This window comes from Physeter macrocephalus, chromosome 12, assembly GCF_002837175.3.
Source record: "Physeter macrocephalus isolate SW-GA chromosome 12, ASM283717v5, whole genome shotgun sequence".
Taxonomy (NCBI): Eukaryota; Metazoa; Chordata; class Mammalia; order Artiodactyla; family Physeteridae; genus Physeter; species Physeter macrocephalus.
In genome coordinates, this window is record NC_041225.1 from 43,443,224 (window position 1) to 43,463,867 (window position 20,644).

The 20,644-nt window shown below is 37.1% G+C and overlaps 1 protein-coding gene across 6 annotated transcripts in view; it reads right to left on the minus strand.

Annotated features, from left to right (window-relative positions):
* ITSN2 (intersectin 2) overlaps positions 1–20,644 on the minus strand; it is a 124,997-nt gene that overhangs the window by 16,669 nt on the left and 87,684 nt on the right. For all 6 annotated transcript variants that reach the window (XM_055089067.1, XM_028496977.2, XM_028496978.2 and 3 more), the window contains 5 exons: positions 12,297–12,466; positions 11,846–11,990; positions 9,038–9,243; positions 6,745–6,809; positions 4,551–4,717 (listed from right to left, as the gene is read on the minus strand). In XM_055089067.1, coding sequence (XP_054945042.1) covers positions 4,551–4,717; positions 6,745–6,809; positions 9,038–9,243; positions 11,846–11,990; positions 12,297–12,466 — 753 coding nt within the window. The remainder of the gene's footprint in view (positions 1–4,550; positions 4,718–6,744; positions 6,810–9,037; positions 9,244–11,845; positions 11,991–12,296; positions 12,467–20,644) is intronic.

The window sequence follows — 20,644 nt, forward strand, 5'->3', positions numbered from 1 at the left end:
CAACCTAAATGCCCATCAACAGATGAATGGATAAGGAAGATGTGGTACATATATACAATGGACTATTACTCAGCCATAAAAAGGAACGAAATTGGGTCATTTGCTGAGACGTGGATGGATCTAGAGACTGTCATACAGAGTGAAATAAGTCAGAAAGAGAAAAACAAATATCGTATATTAATGCATATATGTGGAACCTCGAAAAATGGTACAGATGAACCAGTTTGCAGGGCAGAAATAGAGACACAGATGTAGAGAACAAATGTATGGACAACAAGGGGGGAAAGTGGTGATGGTGGTGGTGGTGGTATGATGAATTGGGAGATTGGGATTGACATGTATACACTAATATATATAAAATGGATAACTAATAAGAACCTGCTGTATAAATAAATAAATAAAATTTAAAAATTAAAAAAAAAAAAAGACCAGCAGCCAAGGAGGAAAGAAAAGGATTCTAAGACTGTCAATTCATTAGATTAAATTAAGGTGTTCAAGTCAGTAAGCAAGTGGTTTGGGAGGCTCTAGGATTTTTGTTTTGTGATGTTTTAAAATAAAGTTTTTAGTATCTTCAGAGCTGAGTTACGTATTTGGTCAATCAATGACAAACGTATAGTACATCCATGATTTCAAGTTCTTAAAATGAAAAAGACTCGTGCCCAAGGAATATTACATAAGGAAATATTTTGGCTAAGACAATCAGGACTTGAGTAATATCTTCCTCTGTTTCTCAAGAATAACAAAATCTACCTTCTGGTTTTGGATGCAATGTTTTAATTGTAGTCTACATCATTAATATAAGGATGTTAGAAGGGGAAAAATGGTCTTTTTTTTGGGGGGGTAGTAATTTTGCTGGAGTGAACTGAATAAATGGCAATAACTCTTTAGGGAATTTTTTAAGAAAAAGGAAATTTTCATGATCAAATTCTAAACTAAGAAAGCAATGTAAGTTACTTTATTCTAAATTACCATTCTACAATAAGGTAAGCACAAAAGCAAGAATTTTATATTGCTTTCCTAGCTGCAGAAGATTCTCTTCAATTCCATGAACTACTAAGGAACAAAGGACTAGTACCACAGAGTGCCTACTATGTGGTAGGCACTGTATAGTAACTTACAGGGCATGTAATCCTCAATGAGGTACTAGTATCCTCATTTTTCAAATGAGAAAACTGTGGTTCAGAGAAGTGAAGCAACTTGTCTGAGATAAAATCCAGATCTGTTTTAATCCAAGGCATGCAATCATCCCACCTCCCCACTGTGACCCCAGGGAGTTAGCTAGTGTCTGATGATGGATATGACACTCAAAAACATATAACCAAATTAATGCTATAAATGCCTTTAGAGATACATATCTTGGTACTTAAAGGAGAGAAAGAGAGAGCGATCTCACAGAGCTGGAAATGGCAAGTTCAGGCTTAGCCTCAGTAGAGAACAGTCTGGAATTCCTTGGCACAGCAGAGTGGCAACCACCCAACCAGAACCCTTAAGTGCTGCCTCAGAGTCCTCAGAGACCAGTAGAGACACATCCCATCAGGACACGGGAGCTAGTTGAGTGTCCCTGAGAAAAGGCTAGGCCCAGCACATTTCCGGCTTCTGCTATGCACACCTGCTTGCTCTGGCTCTGGCCTGGCTCGCCGGCTGCACCCATCTTATTCACTTGCTACCTTTTTCACTAATGCTGCCACTCGGGGTTTTTCTCGGTTCCTCCAAGCTCTCTCTCCCTCTCCTCCCACCTTAGGGATAAATCTACCTGCAACGTACTCCAGTCTATCAGGATTTTTAGATGGAATCATCAGAAACCGACTCTAGCTGATTTAAGCCTAAGAGAAATGGAGTGTATTGGGTGGCTCACAGAATTTCCAGGCAGGCTGCAATACGAGGTTTGGAGATTAGGAAGAGACAAAGCAAAGCTGGACAAACAGAACTTCAGGCAAAATCACACCCAGAACCAGCCTGAAGAGGGCTCTGTTGCCTTTGCCTCTGAATGCAATGCTCCCTTAGACAAGGATATCCTGGAATCACTGCTCCAGAAACTGAATATTGCTATCACACTCATTGCCACCAAAAGAAATTCTCAGCTCTGCTTTTTGGTATCACTAGTTCCTGATTCACTGCCTCGGACAGATGACTCTGACCAAGCCTGGGTCATGTTCCCAAACTCTAACTGCAAAGAAGGCTAGGAAAGTGAGTAGGTAGGCTTTGGAGAAGCCTGCCCCTTACCAAGACTCACACCGAGGGAAGGAATTCAGGAAAGGAATTCAGATGCTAAATAGCCAAAAAGTTCCACCCCTCATTTCTTCCCCTGCTTGCCTTTTCAAGACTGGCCTCTTTACAGTTCAGGTCTTTTGTTGAACCAGCTCCTCAGAGGCCTTCCCTTGACCACCTCATCTTAAAAGATCTTCAGTCTATTGTTACCTGCACCATGTTTGTTCCTTCACTGTAATTATCACAGTCGATCATCATTTATTTGGACTGTACCTTTCATGAGTACCTTGACTGCTTTGTTCACCTGTTTCCCAGTGCCCCCGACCAAGCCTTACACAGATACTCTCACTGAACAGCTGTTGAATGAATAAGTGCATGAATACTTAAGAAGGCAGAGACTCTATCTGCTTAATTTTCTCTAGATTCAATGTAGCTTTACGTTAAAGGAGTTTCCACACATTACACTGGGAATTAATCGAATTACTTTATAGGCACAGTCACAGTCTTATTAATCAGTACAATACCATGTTCCATTTTGTATTTCCATTATTATTTTTTACTTGAGTGGTAACGCTTATCTAATTGGCATGCGATCATGCTATGGATTTTCACTAGGCAGTTTCTGCTCATAATTGGCCACTTTTCTTACCTGAACACATAGAGATTTAAAAATACATTTGAAAAGGTATATCTTGCTCTCTGTAACAAATCAGGTATAATCTTGTGTGTTATTATATGCCAAGTGTTTTCTTATAGAGAACTTCATAATTGAGATCCAGACGTGGCATTAATGACTAATGACTTCCCGGCTATGTCAGGATCTGAGATCATTAAACCTTTTCAGGAATGCTTCCCCATCACTACGCTGTTAAGTCCCTTAACGGTGCCTTAATTGGGGCTTTTATTGACTGCAGCAGCTCAGTAAATATGTTTTTAATTCATCATTAGCTTTACAGTAATGAATGTAGCCACTCAGTCGCCACTTCCAGCAAGCTGGCTCCTGGCTCCGTGCCTCTGGACTTTGAACATGACTCTGGTCTAGTACTTCTCCACCACAAGAATCTGAGATCCTGACGTCTAGTCTTACAGATCTTTGCATTTTCCAGAATGTTCAACAGAGGCTTGGACACATATTAATTATTACTCCGTTGAATGTTGGCTACATGAGGTTGGTGGCTATTTTAAAGTCTCTTTTAAATGTGTCTATGTTCTATTTCCACACATAATGTAGTGCTTGTAAACACTGTCTACAGAATTGCAACTGGCTCCTTGTCCCACCACCCTGGGAAGTCTAGAGTTTATGCTAAAAGGGCTTATCCCTTCTAAGGGCCCTTATCCCACTTGCAAAATTGTGTACAATATTTGGTGTGTAGGTGAATTTATTCAAGGAGAGGTTGTAATTTTCACCAGCCTCTCTGAGTTAGAAAAGTTTAAGAACTACTGCTCCAGAGGCTTCTAAATTTCAAATTGTCTGTCGGAAGTATAGGTGGAGAAAAATTCTACCTACATGCACACTTCCTCTCTCCCTGTATTCCTAAAAGAGGAGAAGTAGTGGTAACAGTAATGATAATAATAGTAAAAATAAACGTTCATTGGACACATACAAAAAAAATAATAAAAAATAAAATAAAGTGGGATAGGTTCTTAAAATGAGGAAAAAAATATATTTATACATATGTGCTTATGACTTTTATGTGCGAGAATATAAATTTAAAAAAAAACAGAAAAAAATAAAAAATAAAAATTTTTAAAAAGCAAGTTATTTATGTCATCATATAACGGGTTTAATTTTGTTATTTCAAAATGAATTAATAAATATTTTTAAAATTTGTTTTAATTTCTAATATGGAAAGTATTGCTAGATATAATCCATATATTTTCAGAAACTTTGGAGTCCCTAATAATTTTTAAGAATGTAAAAAGTTCCTGAAACCAAAAAGTCTGAGAACTGCTACACTATATCATACTAGTGGTGGGATGAAAAGCAGCAGGAACTCAAGAGTGTGGGCTGGGTCACATTAATGTCAGAGCCTTAAAGATTTACAGACTTCTTCAAGGCGGTCCCTTGAAAGCCTCCCTGAATCCAGACCATTCCCTAACTTCAGTTATCATGAGGCCCAGCCCTATCTATGGCTCTTGTCCTTGGAATTTCATAGAAATAGTTTTGCCCTTATCTCTCTAACAGGATCCCTATAATAAACTACATTTTACTGGAGTTACCTGAAGTGGTTTCCTTGTAACCAAAGCAGCCTGACCAAAACCATATACGTCCATCTGTTTTAAATATGAACCCTGATCAACAGGAATGGAATGCTTCTGTTTCTATACCAAAATAACTCTACCTCGTGATCTTTTGGTTTGACGTAATTTGATGGAAAAATTCCAGTTCTATCTCCGATACTTCCTGTCCACCATTCTCCATCTTTCTGGGTCACCAATATTTCTTCACCTTCAGTGAAAGTCAAATCTCCAGGTTCTACACTTGAATACGGATAAAGTGCAATATACTCTGTAGGAAACAAAGCAAAAAGAAACTAGTTTTGGTTGCAAGATTACAGAAGTAAAAAAAAAATGTTGATCTCCAAGATCTTGAGTAATTTTGCTGTAAAAGACCTTGTGACTTAAGGAAACTTAATGTAAAGAGATGTTAAGGTAGAAAATGGAATGAAGTAATTATTTAATAATTTCTTAGAAAAAGATTACATCTTTGACTGAACATAAAACTTTATCACAGGGTTTCTTTTTTCCCCAACTGTATCGTCATCACCATCATCATCATCATCATGTCACAGAGAATAACCCCCAAACTACAAATAGATATCAGTATCTTTACAGAGAGTCAAGACATGAAAAGTTTTTTTTAACCTTGTTACATATAGTTTAATCTGCTAAATTCTTTTCTCTAAATTCTCTTTTCTCTTTTCTCTTTAATCTGCTAAATTCTTTTTCATACAGTTATGGAAACGCCCACTATTCAGCTGACATCAGTACGAGAGGCCAATTTCCATCACAATGGCCCAGCTCCTAGCACAGTGCTTGGCATAGAATAGATGCTCAATAAATATTTGTTCATGAATAACCTTAAGGGACATGTCTAAGCTTTTATACTGGCTTTGTTTTTTTGTTCAGGTGATTACTAGTACTTAGAAGAAACAGTCAATGACCAGGTTTTAGAAGTCTCTTTTTCTTTCTTCTAGTACTATTTGTATTTGTTGACATGAAATTTGCTCTGTAGATCATAAACTGGAGATGGCCAGAACCAGTATCCAGAAACTATTTACTATCCACATTCCCATATTATTCAATTTAGCTGACTTAACAAGATGAAAAATGATTACAAGGTTAAGGTATGTTGCAGCAAGCCAGGTCCTTTCCAAAATGCTCCTCACCACTCTTCTAGGATCATTCCACTGCAGTTATTCCACAGTAAACCTCTGGTTGCAGCCTTGCTGGTGACTCGAGTTCCCTAACCTTTCACAGCTGAGCCTTGGCTCATACCTTTACCTCTGTCCACCAAGCTTTCTCTTCGTCACTAAGCAAGAACCTACTCATTGTTTAAGATGATTCAACAAGGCCACCTCTGTGGATTCATAGGTCCTACTCAAAATTATGTTTTTGTTCATTCATTATAGAATTTATTACAATTATATGCCTAGCCTTCCCATTTTACTGTGAGCACTTGGGAAATTGTATTTTATTCATCCGTGTATATTTCAGGCTCTAGCATACAATCTCTAATGTAGTAGATACTGAATAAACTGTTTAATTTACCATTAAACTGATTTTCTTGAGTAATATAAACAAAATGTACTTAAGCTGTTCAACTAATTTTACAGTGAATATATAATTCATTTATTAACCTATACAACTATTAAATAAAAATACTGTCTGAAATAAGGGTAGACATTTTCCAGCACATTATCAAAATTAAGATACTCAAACAACCCAAAGGGCAATAAAAAATTTCTTTGTAATATTTATGATTAAAGTGTATCTTGATTTCAAATCCTACTTAATGATTTATATGGTACACTGTAATTAAAATGCAATTCAGGGAATTCCCTGGCGGTCCAGTGGTTAGGACTCTGCACTCTCACTGCTGAGGGCCTGGGTTCAATCCCTAGTTAGGGAACTAAAAATCCCACAAGCCGCGCAGTATGGCCAAAAAAAAAACACAAAGAAGTGTAATTCATAAACAACTAAATGTACTGAAATTTCCTTATATTCTAAACATCTATAATCTAGATATATAATAAAAGGAAAACAAAAAACTTCATGCTATCTCATTGCAACCCTTATCTATGATCTTATTTATTGAGACAGTCTATGCTGAATTTTTATAGTACTGATTTTCTAAAAGCGTCAAGTATTTTCAGCTATATATTTTCTATATCTTCAATATTCATGTGAAATAGAGCGGGAGCAGGTTTTCCTAACCTCACTTTAACACTGAAGACACAGAAGCAAGGAGAGTAACTGTGGGAAGTCAGTAGCTAATTTGACTTCCATCTAATTTATAAATTGCCAAGAGCTCACCTTCTCCCACTGTACAGGCTGCAGAGGTAGGTTTCTTGTTTACAGCTGCATACAAAGCTTCTGGTCTGCCAAATATACACACAAACAGATTAAAAAATAATAATAAAGTAACAAAAAAAGACATCAACAAGTAAATAAACAAAAAACGTGATTTGATGAAAACAGGAGGTTTTAGCAGTGCATTCTTTTAAGGGCTAAAATTAATTAAAATATTGTCTCAGTACACAGGCTAGAAATACCCTCATACGCAAAATCCTAGTGGATTAAGAACTGCCTACTTACAAACTACTAAATTTTTTAGATCTATTGAGGTAATTTCAATATGATTTATAAATAGTTTTTCAAATGTGAGATATTTTGCCTTTCTAAAGTAACCTAAAAGACATGAGGCATTGGTAAATGGGCAGTTATTTGGTAAAGCACACATGGGACTTGGCTTGGTTTAGAGAAAAATAAGGGCAATATATAAATTTTACTACTTGTTTAGAGCACAGTACATTTAAGAATACGTAAAAATAACAGAACTTTATTTTTACATTTTGGAACATACATAGCTTTTATTTCCAAGTTAACCCAGAAAACTGTTTTCAAAAATCTGGAAAACTGTGGCATTTAAGAACTAGACATCTGTAGAATATACCAGGGCTCCCCAGGACCTGTGAGTAAATTGTACAGTGAAGCAGTTTACAGGTTAACAGAGGGGACCCTTACTACAACTCATGGGCACACTGAATGGACTGCCTTGCTGAATTCTCCATTACCGCAGCACTTCGAGTTGCATGCCTTATCTGTTAGAAAAGATCAGTAATTGAATGAAAAGTTAGAAGAAATGTCCTTTAAGGCATTTAAACTTAATCCCTTTGTGTTTAAGTTTTCCTTCTCTGTAAAATGTCATGGAGTTTAAATAAGATAATTACTATAAAGGGTCTAGCACAGTGCCAGCATACACATCGGCTATGTATTATTGTTGTTCCTGTCATTACACACTCTAAATCTAAAATTCCATGTCAGTCTGAAAAGTAAATTTCTGCATTTGAACTGAAAATTGATGTTTAGAACCTTAGCACTGAAAGGATTTTTAATGACTTTTTAGTTTATTATTTTCATTCAATCAATTAAAAAACTAGAGACCAGGGCTTCCCTGGTGGCGCAGTGGTTGAGAGACTGCCTGCCAATGCAGGGGACACGGGTTCGATCCCTGGTCCGGGAGGATCCCACATGCCACGGAGCCGCTACGCCCGTGCACCACAGCTACTGAAGCCCGCGCACCTAGAGCTCCTGCTCCGCAACTAGAGAAGGCCCACGTGTGGCAACGGAGACCCAACACAGCCAAAATTAAATAAATAAAATAAATAAATTTATTAAAAAAAAAACAACAAACTAAAGACCAAGCAGGTTACCCCATACACTCTGGCAAAAATAGCAGAATCAGAACTCAAGGCTCTTGATTTCCAAAGGCCCCGTTCCTTTTCAATAAATCATTTTGCTTTTCTATTTAGATCAACTTCCATATAAAACACAAGTGATAATTACCCACAGCTATATTAGAGTACTTATTTGTTTGTATTAAAGATGTTTGATGACCGGACTCCCTTACAGACTGGGAAACAAAGGCCAGAGACCTTATCTGGTTTTGTTTTTTGTTCATGCAAAAGTTCATTCATTTGATTGTCCTTTCATTCGCTTCTCTCCTCGTTTACTAAGCAAATATGATTGAGCAGCTACTATGCATTAAGATCACACTAGGTATGGAAAAACTGAAAAATGAACAAAAAAGACGTGAATCCCACCCTCCTGGAGTTTATGACCTAATAAGGGATATAGGTAAGAAAGCAAATAACTATGACACAGTGTGTCATGAGCTGTAAGAAACGTGATGTTCAGGGAACTCTGGAGGCCCAGAGATGGGAACGCCTCACTCTGGCAAAGGCGAGGCCCTCGGTATTGATTTATCTAAATATTGACAATTTACAGTAAATAATAAGGGAGAAACCTCCAAAGGAAATGAAAAATAACTTCTCTAACTGACCTGATGTTAGTACAAAGAAAGCAACAGATCTAAAATTTTAAGCACTTTGAAAACTTTAGGAATCTGAAATAACTAGAATAAAAGATATTCTAAAATTGGTACAAATCATCTGAGGTATGATTTTTTTCACTCTAGGAATCACCCTTCTGATATCAAACTCAAGCGTAAACTTTTAATTTTCCTGCACAGCCAACTGTACTGTGGCTGACTCATCAGTGAAAATACCAACATCCACACCTCATGTAAACACACAAAAATGCTTACTCTTCCCGCCTGACTTCACTCCCAGGGATGATTTTGACGTAAGATTTTGGAAACCATCCTCTTCCTCCATGCACCTCCCCAAACCACCAATTTTCTTGCTGCTCCAAGACAGTAATGATATCATGTTTTGAGAAGTTCAAGTGGTTATCTTTCTTTGCAGTCCAGGAACAAAGGGCCTGTGCTTTTAGGTTTTCTACAACCTGTCCCTGTGAAGTCAAAATCACAAAATTAAAAACAAACAAACAAAAAACACAATGGTAACCAAGATTTTTGTTTTCTAGTACATAACATACTTACTGTTCAAACAGCGGACCAGTTTGGTGTGGTGGTGACTTAATATCAATGGTGACTTAATCTACTAACCGACTTAAAATTATATATGACAGACAACCACCTGAATAGCCTTCTGTGAAGTTAAAGACCCAACACCTACCATTCAAGGAAACATCTTGGCACTAAGTATCACAGGTATGGAAGGTAAACCCTGGGTATGCAAGAAATGTACTCATAGATCCATCAAGTATGTATCATAGAACAAATGAAAAGGGAAACCCTTTCTCTCCTCCTATTTCCAAAGGCTCCTCACTGCTGTGGATTCTGTTTATTCCACTAGGAATGGAGATGCAGTTGTGATGGGCCTCCCTCCACTTTTCTGTTTTCTGTCTCATAACGTCTTCGTATTCTTATTCATCCTTCTTTCCTTCCTTCTTCTCTCAGAGGAAGGAGTGTTTTCATTTTGTTGATAGGGCTAGCCTCTTTACCTGTGCTCTAAACTTTCTATCATGTCCTCCCACCTTCTAACAATATTTTGTAACACTGTGAATTCTCTCTCTTGAATCTTTAATTTTCCACTTCTCTACTTACTTCTACTTCTTTTGTTTAATTCTTAAAAAATATTTATTTATTTATTTGGCTGTACTGGGATCTTAGCTGCTGCATGCAGGATCTTTAGTTGTGGCATTTGGGATCTAGTTCCCTGACCAGGGATTGAACCCGGGCCCTCTGCATTGGGAGTGTGGAGCCTTAACCACTGGCCCACCAGGGAAGTCTCCTTACTTCTACTTCTAACTTCCTTAAAGAAAGAACAGTCTTAAACTTGCTTTCCAATTTCACCCCTCAGTCCATTCTAATTTAGGTTCTGTAACCATCACAATATTGAATCTCTTGACAAGATCATTGATAACATCAGAGCCAAAAGCTTCTTGCAAACCCTTACCTTCTCTGATCTCTGAACAGTGCTGACCATCACTAAAACCCCTGCAGTTCGTGAAGTTCACTCTCTGGTGATTGATGGCTCCTCTTTGGTCCAGTCTCCTTCCCTTCCTGTTTTACATGATTTCCCTAATCTTATTTATGCCTATGATTTCTCAAATCTGTATCTTAATTATAACTTTATCTTTTGAGCTCCAGACTTGTAAATCAAGCTGCCTGCTGGGCCTTCCCAGCAGGTTGTCCCTCCTACAAATACCTAAGTTGCACATCTGAAATGTAATCATTTTTAGAACCCACAAAACCCACTCCTCCAGTACTGCCATCCTCTCAGTTACTCAAGCTAAAGACCCTGAAGAGGTATGTTTAACTCCAGCTTCTTCCTCATTCTTCACATTCAATGAATTGCCAATTTTATGTTGACTCCTAGTACTCTTTTAAGTCCATCTCCTCTTCTATATATTTTCATTACTGGTTCACATCATCTGTTACTTAGCTATTGTAATATCCTTCCTTTGTTGGTCTCCTCCCTTTGCTTCCTTCCACCAATCTGGCCTCTATACTACTGCCAGAGTTATCCTTCTAAAATATACACTTCAACTCTCCTCTTAAAAACCTTCATGGGCTTTCCACTGCCAGCTGCTTAGCATGGTATTAAATGCTTCACAAATAAATCTCAACCTCTCTCTCCAACTTCACTTAACCCTTTCTTCATGAATCCTGTATTTCTTCATGAATCCTGTACTCTAGCCACACTATAAACAATACTTGTTTCCTATAAACTCCTCTTGTTAACATGCCTCAGTGACTTTTCCCAAATTGTTCTTTCACAGGAATAACTTTCCTTCTTTGTTTGGTGAAAGCTTGCTCATTTTTGAAGGCTTAACTGAAATGCCTTACCTATTGTGAAGCCTGCTCCAATTCCCACAGATTGAATTGAAATGCTGTCTCCTCTGTATACCCCTCAAGATTTCATAAAATATCTTTATTACAACATTTCTCATACAGTTATTTATTTATATGTTTGTCTTCATTAGATTATGACTTCTTAATGGCAGAGGTTTTTTTTTTCCCATTAAATTTCTAGCACATAATAAATGCCTGGAACCTGTGGTCACACAATAAACATTTTTTGAGTGAAGGACTCTATTCTGATGAAGTCTGCAATTTCTTTTTAATAATGTTAATGTAACAATGCTGGCATCTCGGTTACATCTAAACCATAGGCTAAATATATATATAACACAGTTCTCACACAAATGACTTACTTAAGGAAAACACAAACAAAAAAACCCCAAGCCCAAGCTCTTCTTACAATAACTACAAATTAAGACTATGATCAGATTTGTAAAAATGATATATTGAGCTCAGAAACCTTAGTTGGTAGCAACTTGCTACTATAAGAATAAATTGTTGAGAAACCTCTAATAATAATTTCTTCAACCTCATATCACATATGAATGGTAAGAAAAGAAACTAAATAATACAAACTCTGGTTAAATGAGTAAATGATGGCCTTGTACAAAAATCTTCATTCTATTTTATGTGAACCAGGAGCAATGTCAAAGAATAAAACACAAGAAAATTAAAGATACATACCTGTCCGTGAATAGGTGATGTAGATACAGGGGACACAGTGCGAGTAAAAGCTGATTTTTTCTGCCATGATGTGTTAACAGTTAGGCTTGAAAACGATACGTTTTGATAATCAGTCACTGATGCTGGTTGATTTGAAGAAAGTGATCTATAAATATAACAATATGACATAAGTATACCTAATTGTTTAGAATCTAATGAAGTACTACCAATTTATCTATTTGTATATAATATACATCGTGTTGAAACACAACTTAGGCAAAAAAAAAAATTTATGAACTACTGACCCATGTTTTTATTTACTAAACTTCAGAATTAAATTTGGAACAACAGGTACTCTTAGAGAGCCCAGGGCAGATTACAATATGACTAAGTAGCAGGCTGACACAAATACATATCAGGTGTTCACATATTTGCAGAGACGTGTAAACTCCATTATTAGCTAAAAACTTACTCAGAAGTTGAGGTAGCAGATAAAGACACTGTAGGAGGAAGTAAGGCCTTCTTAGGCGACACAGATTTTTCAGATGTTATTTTTTCTACATAGTTGCATGGAAACCAGCCAAAATTTCCTTGAAAACTACCATAAAGCCAACCAGGTTCTCCTACGGTTTTTTCATCAACCTATGGAAACAAAAAGTAGGGTTAACAGTGGTTAGAAAGCCACTTATTTACAAAGGAAAGAGATGCAGACCACTGTCTAGCAGCCTAATTTTCAGAATTAAGTCCGTCTAACTAAACAGCTAAAGCACTTTCTACAGTAGATTATTATCTCTAATGATGGACAAAATGCCTTTTTAAATTTAAATTTTTAATTTTATCCAAGATAATACATAAAAATAGTTTACATTCCTATCAGAGTCTTTTTGAACTCTCTAGGAGAAATAGAAAACTTTTTCTGAATACTATTTTCCAACTGGTAAAACACAGAGGTGATTTATAGTTTCATTTCTTCTCCCAGACATTTCCCTCCTACAGTCTGGCATCCTCTGTCCTCACAGCACCCCTTCTTCTGCTTCTTGGTCCTTTGTCCTTTAAACACTGATGATACCTCAAGTTTTATCACTGGCTCTCTTACTTCATACTATACACTTCTGGAAGAGGCCCACTCACTTCTATAGTGATCTGTTCTTTATACGATATATTTGCAGAACTGACTTCTTTTTTCTAATGGGATAAGCCTGTACTTTCAACTACTTCCCAGATACCTTCAACTGGATGATCCATAGGAATTTCCAACTCACGTCTAAGATTGAACTTGCTTTCGTCCCCAGTCTACTCCTTCTCCTAAATTCCTGTATCTCTGTTATTCTTACCATCAAAGGCTTAGTCATTCTAAATAAAAAATCTTTGGATAGGGAGGGTGGGAGGGAGGGAGATGCAAGAGGGAAGAGATATGGGGACATATGTATATGTACAACTGATTCACTTTGTTATAAAGCAGAAACTAACACACCATTGTAAAGCAATTATACTCCATTAAATATGTTAAAAAAAAATCTTTGGCTCTTACCTCTCTTACACTTCCATATCCAAACTGTATTGATTTTGCTTCTAAAAGCTCTTTCGAATTTTTTTTTCAACCCTACCCTCCTAACCTACTTCAGGCTTTTTTCATTTCACACCTAGATTACTGTAAACTTTACTCAACCTTCAAGATTCTGTTAACTGCCCCCAAACCAGGTCAGAGTTATCTCATACATACTGTCATGAGATAGCATGCATTATCATACTGTGTGATTCTTTATTTACATACATCTCTTCCATTTGTCTGTGAGCCTTTTAATTGATACCCATTGTCCAGCATAATACATATTTGCTTAAATCATTGAATAAATATGCCAACTATGTCTCTGTTCTCCACTCCATTTTCTACACTTTTCAGATAACCTTTCTAAAATAGATTTGACAGTGTTTTATCTATCAAAATCATGTAGAATTTGTATGGTGATTCCATATCCATTAAGATTTTTAAAAACACTTTTTTTGAGGTATAATTAGCATATTATAAATTTCACATTTAAGGTATTAAATTTGGTAAGTTTTGACATATGTATACAGTTGTGAAAAATCACACAACCAAGATAATAAACATATCTATCATCCCAAAATGTCTCCTTTTGCTCTACTGAAAGCACTCCCTCCCACTCCTCCACTTGCCCACACCCCATTCCAGGAAAACACTGGTCTGCTTTTTGTCATTATAAATTAGTCTGCATGTTCTAGAACTTTATATAAATAAAATCACATAATATACATCCCTTTCTGGGGGGGTCTGACTTTTACTCGGCCTATTATTAATTATTATTTTGAGATCCATCCATGTTTTAGTGAATGTGAATAGTTCATTTCATTTTATTGCTGAGTAATATTACATTGTATGATGTACCACAATTTGTCTGTTTACCTGCTGATGGAAAATTGAATTGTTTCCAGTTTCTGGCTATTACAAATAAAGCTGCTATAAACATTTGACTTTGTATGGACATATGCTTTCAATCCTCTCGAGTAAAGATCTAGGAGTGAGAGGGCTGGTTCATATGGTAGATGCATGTTTAACCTATTTTACTGATAATAATGACTTTACTGAGATATAATTCACCATACAATCCTCCCATTTAAAGTACACAAATCAATGGATTTTAGTATATTCACTTATGCAACCATTACCACAATCAATTATAGAACCTTCTCTATTAAAAAGAAACCTTGTACTATGTTGTATCTAAGAGTGTAAGAAATCCTTGAGCAGCCCAAAGTTGTAAGGATTTTCTCCAATGTCTTTTTCCAGAAGTTCTATAGTTCTAGGTTTTACATTTAAGGATTTACCTCTGATCTATTTTGAGTTAACTTTCATATACGTTGTAAGGAATAAATCAAAATTCATTTTTGTGCATATGGATATCCAAATGTTCCAATGTTATTTGCTTTTTTGAAAAGACTAGGACTTCCCTGGTGGTGCAATGGGTAAGAATCCGCCTGCCAATGCAGGGGACGCGGGTTTGAGCTCTGGTCCAGGAAGATCTCACATGCCGCAGAGCAACTAATCCTGTGCACCACAACTGCTGAGCCTGCGCTCTAGAGCCCACGAGCCACAACTACTGAAGCCCGTGTGCCTACAGCCCATGCGCCACAACTACTGAAACCCGTGCGCCCTAGAGCCCACATTCCTCAACAAGAGAAGCCACCGCAATGAGAAGCCCACGCACCTGAACAGAGTAGCCCCCGCTTGCCGCTACTACAGAAAGCCTGTGCAGCAACAAAGACCCAATGCAGCCAAAAATAAATAAATAAATAAATTTATTAAAAAAAAAAAAAAGACTACCCTTTCTCCACTGAGTTGCTTCTGCACCTTTATAAAAAATCAGTTATATAAATATGTAGGTGTAGATCCATTTATCTATTCTGTTCCACTTGTCTATTTTCCAATCTAGATACTAATACTACACCATCTTGATTGCTATAACTTTTATAATAAGCCTTATAATCAGGTAACATAACATCTCCAACTTTGTTCTTCTTTTTCCTAAGTGGTTTGGTTATGAATCAGCTTGTAAATTTTTACAAAAAAGTGGAGAAGTACTGAGATCTTCCTGAATGGAACATTTGTAGGATAGAGCCTGAGGATTTGCCCAAACTGTTCTCATTTAAGTATTATTTCCTAAGCTCTGTATTTATCTAAAACAGAGATAATTTAGGAAAAAAAAAAGATGTTAAAAAATATATAGATAATATGTATAAAAATTCTCAATTAAAAAGGGCTACCCTTTTAATACATCTGATGAACTTAATGTGATTGAGAGACGCTGATACTGCTGTTTCTGTTATCTTGTGCATGAGACCTATTAGACGTGTGAAAATACTGATCCCTTGGAAAAGAAGTCTGTGTTAATATAATTGTACATTCTATGTTGTCATATGTAGCATATCACATAGACAACTGTCTGGCTTGGAAGACTTTTTGAAATCTGATTGCTACTCAATGATTTTCTGTTTTAAAGAGTGTTAAGGGGCTTCCCTGGTGGCACAGTGGTTGGGAGTCCGCCTGCCGATGCAGGGAACACAGGTTCGTGCCCCGGTCTGGGAGGATCCCGCGTGCCGCGGAGCGGCTGGGCCCGTGAGCCATGGCCGCTGGGCCTGTGCGTCTGGACCCTGTGCTCTGCGACGGGAGAGGCCGCAGCAGTGAGAGGCCCGCATAACACACACACAAAAAAAAGAGTGTTAAACAGATCACATATGCAAGTAATAAGACCAAAAATCTTAACATCAATGTATACGATTAAACCGCATAGCTTATATTCTCAAAAAAAAAAAAAAGCCTGGTGGGAGTTTGATTGAAACTGCCTTGAATCTATAGAACAATTTGAGGAGAACTGCTTTCTTATCAATACGGAGTCTTCCAATCCATAAACATGGTATAGCTTTCCATTTATTTAGGTCTTCCATTTTTCTCAACAATACTTTGTAATTTTCAATAAACAGGTCTTGTACATCTTTTGTCAGTTTTATATCTAAGCATTTCATATTTTTTATGTTACTGTAAATGTTATTTTAAATTTCAATTTCTGAATATTCATTGCTTGTAGGTAGAAATACAACTAACTTCTGTATATTGATCTTGTTTCCTGCAACTTTGCTAAACTCACTTATTACTTCTAGTAGCTTTTTTTTTTCTTTTTAAGATTCTGTGGGATTTTCTACACAACCATGTCTTCTGCAAATTAAATCTTACTTCTCCATTTCCAATCTTGATGCCTTTTATTCTATGCTGAGTCACTGCAGATCCATTACGATTTTTATCCTAGAAGATCCCACCTCTCTAGTTTTAAGCTCTTCAAAGTTCAAACTTCTTAGTGTAGAATTCAAGGCCTCTGAAATTGTGGTTTCTTTGTCAAGTACCAACTTACCTTTCTAGCTTCATCTCCTAATATTTTTCCCATATTCTAGGCAAATGATTATGTGACATTCTTTAAACACACCAGGCTCAGTGTATTTGTTTAAGATATTCCTCCTGCCAGAATTTTGTCGGGTTTAGGGGAAAGAACACAGACTTTGGAGTTAAGAGAACCATGTTTCAGTCTTAGCCATGCCACCTGGCTGTTAATCTGCTGTAAGGTAATGAATATCATCTAAAGCCTCAGTTTGTTCATCCATAAATTTTGGGGGAAAATACCTGCCCTACCTTCCTCCAGGTTATTCTGAGGATTAAATTAAGAATATTTATAAAAGTGCTTAGTAAACTGTAAAGCTCTAAACAAGTATAAAGCATAATACTTTGAGCCCTTTCTCCATCCTATCCTTGGGGAAAATGTTCCCAATGCTATTTGGTTGTGTTATTGCTTCATCTTCCAGGTTCCTACAGCACTTTATTTCTTTAAATGGTTAATCTAAACATATCACATTATATTTTGTACAATTATACATATTTCTTTTTTCTTCTTAAACTTTGCCTTCCTTATTCATTTTTATATATCCCCAGTAGGCACATGGCTAGAAACTCAACAAATGTTAACTTGAATGGACTATTCTAAATTAGATAAACAACAGATTCAAAGTTTAATTAATAACAAATGGATTTATTATCAGGCAACTTCATTTGTGTTTATGGTAAAAAATTCTCATTTTAATGCCATACGCCTGGCTATTTATTACATCATGAATGAGATATTTAAAAAATCCCTCAATCTAAGCTGCTTTGGTTAACTACATAGATAGTATCATAACTATCTAATTACCATAAAATGGCGTTCTGAAATAGAACAAAAGGAACCATTGATAAAATATTATCCTGTAGATCTAGTTAAGACTAGTTTAAAATAGCTAATCCAGAGCACTAAAAATGAAGGCAAGAACATAATAAACCCTGAGGAATATGCAACCTAAACCTGATTTAAATATTTGGTCTAAAGGCAAGGAATCACTGAAAGGTATGAGTACTGGCATTCAAACACTAAATTCCTCCTTTTCTTACAAACTTTTAAAAGCAAAATTTCTTTAATACTATTTCCTAATGTTTTTAACCTTCTGAAGAAGAAAAGGCCCTATCATTTATTATTCAGAGTTAGACCAGGTTGGCTCTGTAAGGGGTCAATTTTAACCAATTTCATAACTGTCGTTCATAATTCTGATTTCTAGTTGTCAATTTACATAGAGTTAAACTAGAAAATTTTACATAAATTCTCACAGGCCTAGGGAAACTATTACTTCAAAAATAGCATTAACAGATAAGGATAGAAAAATAAAATAGGTTGTCATGAAAAATGTTGCCATGGTTCAGTGGAATTTATCATCTTTTTCACTTTCACTCAAACCTCCTCGGCCACCTTCATTCATTAAGTTGACCAGATGTTGCCTCCTATCTTACCAACAATACAGAAGCCCTCAGATTTGACCTCACCTCTATCTCAGCACAAGTTATGATCCCATCCATCCCTTCGTCCAGCCCTCCAATCACAAAGGAAAATATATCTAGCCCTTCCACCTCTCCCTCTTCCTGTGCTACAGACCTCAAGCCCTCCAGGTTATCAAGAATCTTCCTCCTCTCCATCCATTGGTCAGAACAGAGAGGTCTGACAGGGAGGCATGAGGTGCCTTCCTGAGTGCTCTGTGTTCTGTATGTTGAATTGAGTAGTGGTTTCAAAGATCTATATACACGTACAAATTATTTGAGCTGTACACTTATGGTTGTGCACTTCACTCAATGTAAATTACATTTTAATTAGAAAAAACACCTCCCTCCATTAGTGATTTACTCTTTCTGGTATCATTAACTCTTTTCTTCTGCAGATCCTTTCTATTATTTAAACTTGCTCAAGCTTCTGCCAAGTTAAAAGACAAAAAACAAAAAACAAGAACAACTTCCCTCAACCCACATTCTTCATTATTTACCACCTTTGCTCCCTCCCCTCTTTCAAAAGTCAAGCTCCTTCAGAGAGTTTCATATATTCATTGTCTCCTCTTCCTCCCTTCCAACTGTTCCTCAACTCACTGAAATCTGGCTTCTTCCCCCACCACTTCACTCAACTAATACTCTTCTCCTCAAGGTTAACAATAACTGTGCTGTTGTTAATCTAATGGTTATTTTTTTAGTACTGTCTTATTTGTACATGTGGACCACTCTTCTCAAATGTCCCTGACACTAAACTCTGTTCCTACCTCTAGTCATTCTTTCATGGCTCCCCTTCCTCTAACAATCCCTTCCATGTCTGTGTTTTTCAGGGATTGCATCCTCAGTCATCTTCCCCCTTCTTTATTACACCCTTGGATGAGCTCTGCTACAGTCGTCTTCAATAACCATCACAACACACTGATGACATCCAAATTGGCCTCTAGATATCTCTGGATATCCAACTGCTTCCTAGAAATCTGAAACTCATCCCAAACTGAACTCATTATAATTCCCACTTAAATTTCCTCCTTCTAATCTTCCTGTCTTAATGAATGAACACTACTATCAACCAAGCTGTCCAAATCAGGTATCTGGTAGTAACTCATGACTCATTCTTTACGTCGAAGATTCGGCAGTGAACACAAGCACTCAAGAAACTCCAGCTAACATTATGTTCCTGCTGTCACTACCACCAGACTGGCTCTCTGACCGTGGCAGACGTCTGCTCTAAAGCTGGTGGCAGTCTACACCCTTCCTTCCTCTACTTCTTTAGGATGCCTGTCTTTCTCATTAAACTATAAACTCACTAAGAGCAGAGACTGACTTGTTCACTATATCCCTTGCCTATCATAGCTCCCAACAAGTATTTGCTGAAACAAATAAAAGATATAACCAAAAATACAAGTAAGCTCTTGACCAAACATGCCCAGAGCTAGGCTACACTGCTTCATTCTTGGACACTACCTCATCATCACCAAGTAGAAGAGGAGGAACGGCAGGGCCAGAAGACTGTGGACTTAAGCTCCACAGCTGAGGAGCAGCTATGGCACTGTCAGTGTGGCAATGGCAACAGAAGGAATGTGTAGCTGGGGATTGTCTTGAGCATTTGAATAGATGGTTCTGGTAAACCCTATTCCAAGTATCATTAAACATTTGCTACCTAACTGATAAAATACACCAAACTGGTGACAGTGCAGGTTAAAAAAGAAAACAGACACTGGCTAGGTATTCTAGGTAATATTGCCTTTATTTACTAAGAAGAAAACTGAAGCCAGGATTAAAATTGAAGTCAGTATGCTTCTAAAGCCTGTATTCTTTCCAGTAAAACACATAGCTCTGTCAAATGCTATTCCCTGCATCTTCTCTTATTCATCCATTTTACATGGTTTGTGATTATATAATAAAAATCTTTTTGTTCCAAGGAACAAGGGTCTGCATCTAATCAGAGCTACAGAACCTAACTCCTTCAACTCTTTTAACGGTTGCCAGAAAATAACCAGCTCCCCCAAATTTCATTGGTAATTTATTAAAATAACAGAATATCACCTCTTATCACATAAAGCAGTATGGCAGAGTGGAAAGAACACTGGATTTGGAAATCAAAAGACATGTACTTGCACCCCACATTGGCAGTGTGCTGCTGACAGTTACAACTTGTGTTAAGTCTTCCTACCTAGAATATGGCAGTAATAACTGTCCTATGCAGCTCTGCAGTATGTCATAAGAACCAAATGAGGTAATGCTTAAGATATATTTTTAAAATGGTAAATCACTATATAATAGTATACTAAATATTATTATAGAAAGTAATATAGGGCTTCCCTGGTGGCGCAGTGGTTGCGCGTCCGCCTGCCGATGCAGGGGAACCGGGTCCGCGCCCCGGTCTGGGAGGATCCCACATGCCGCGGAGCGGC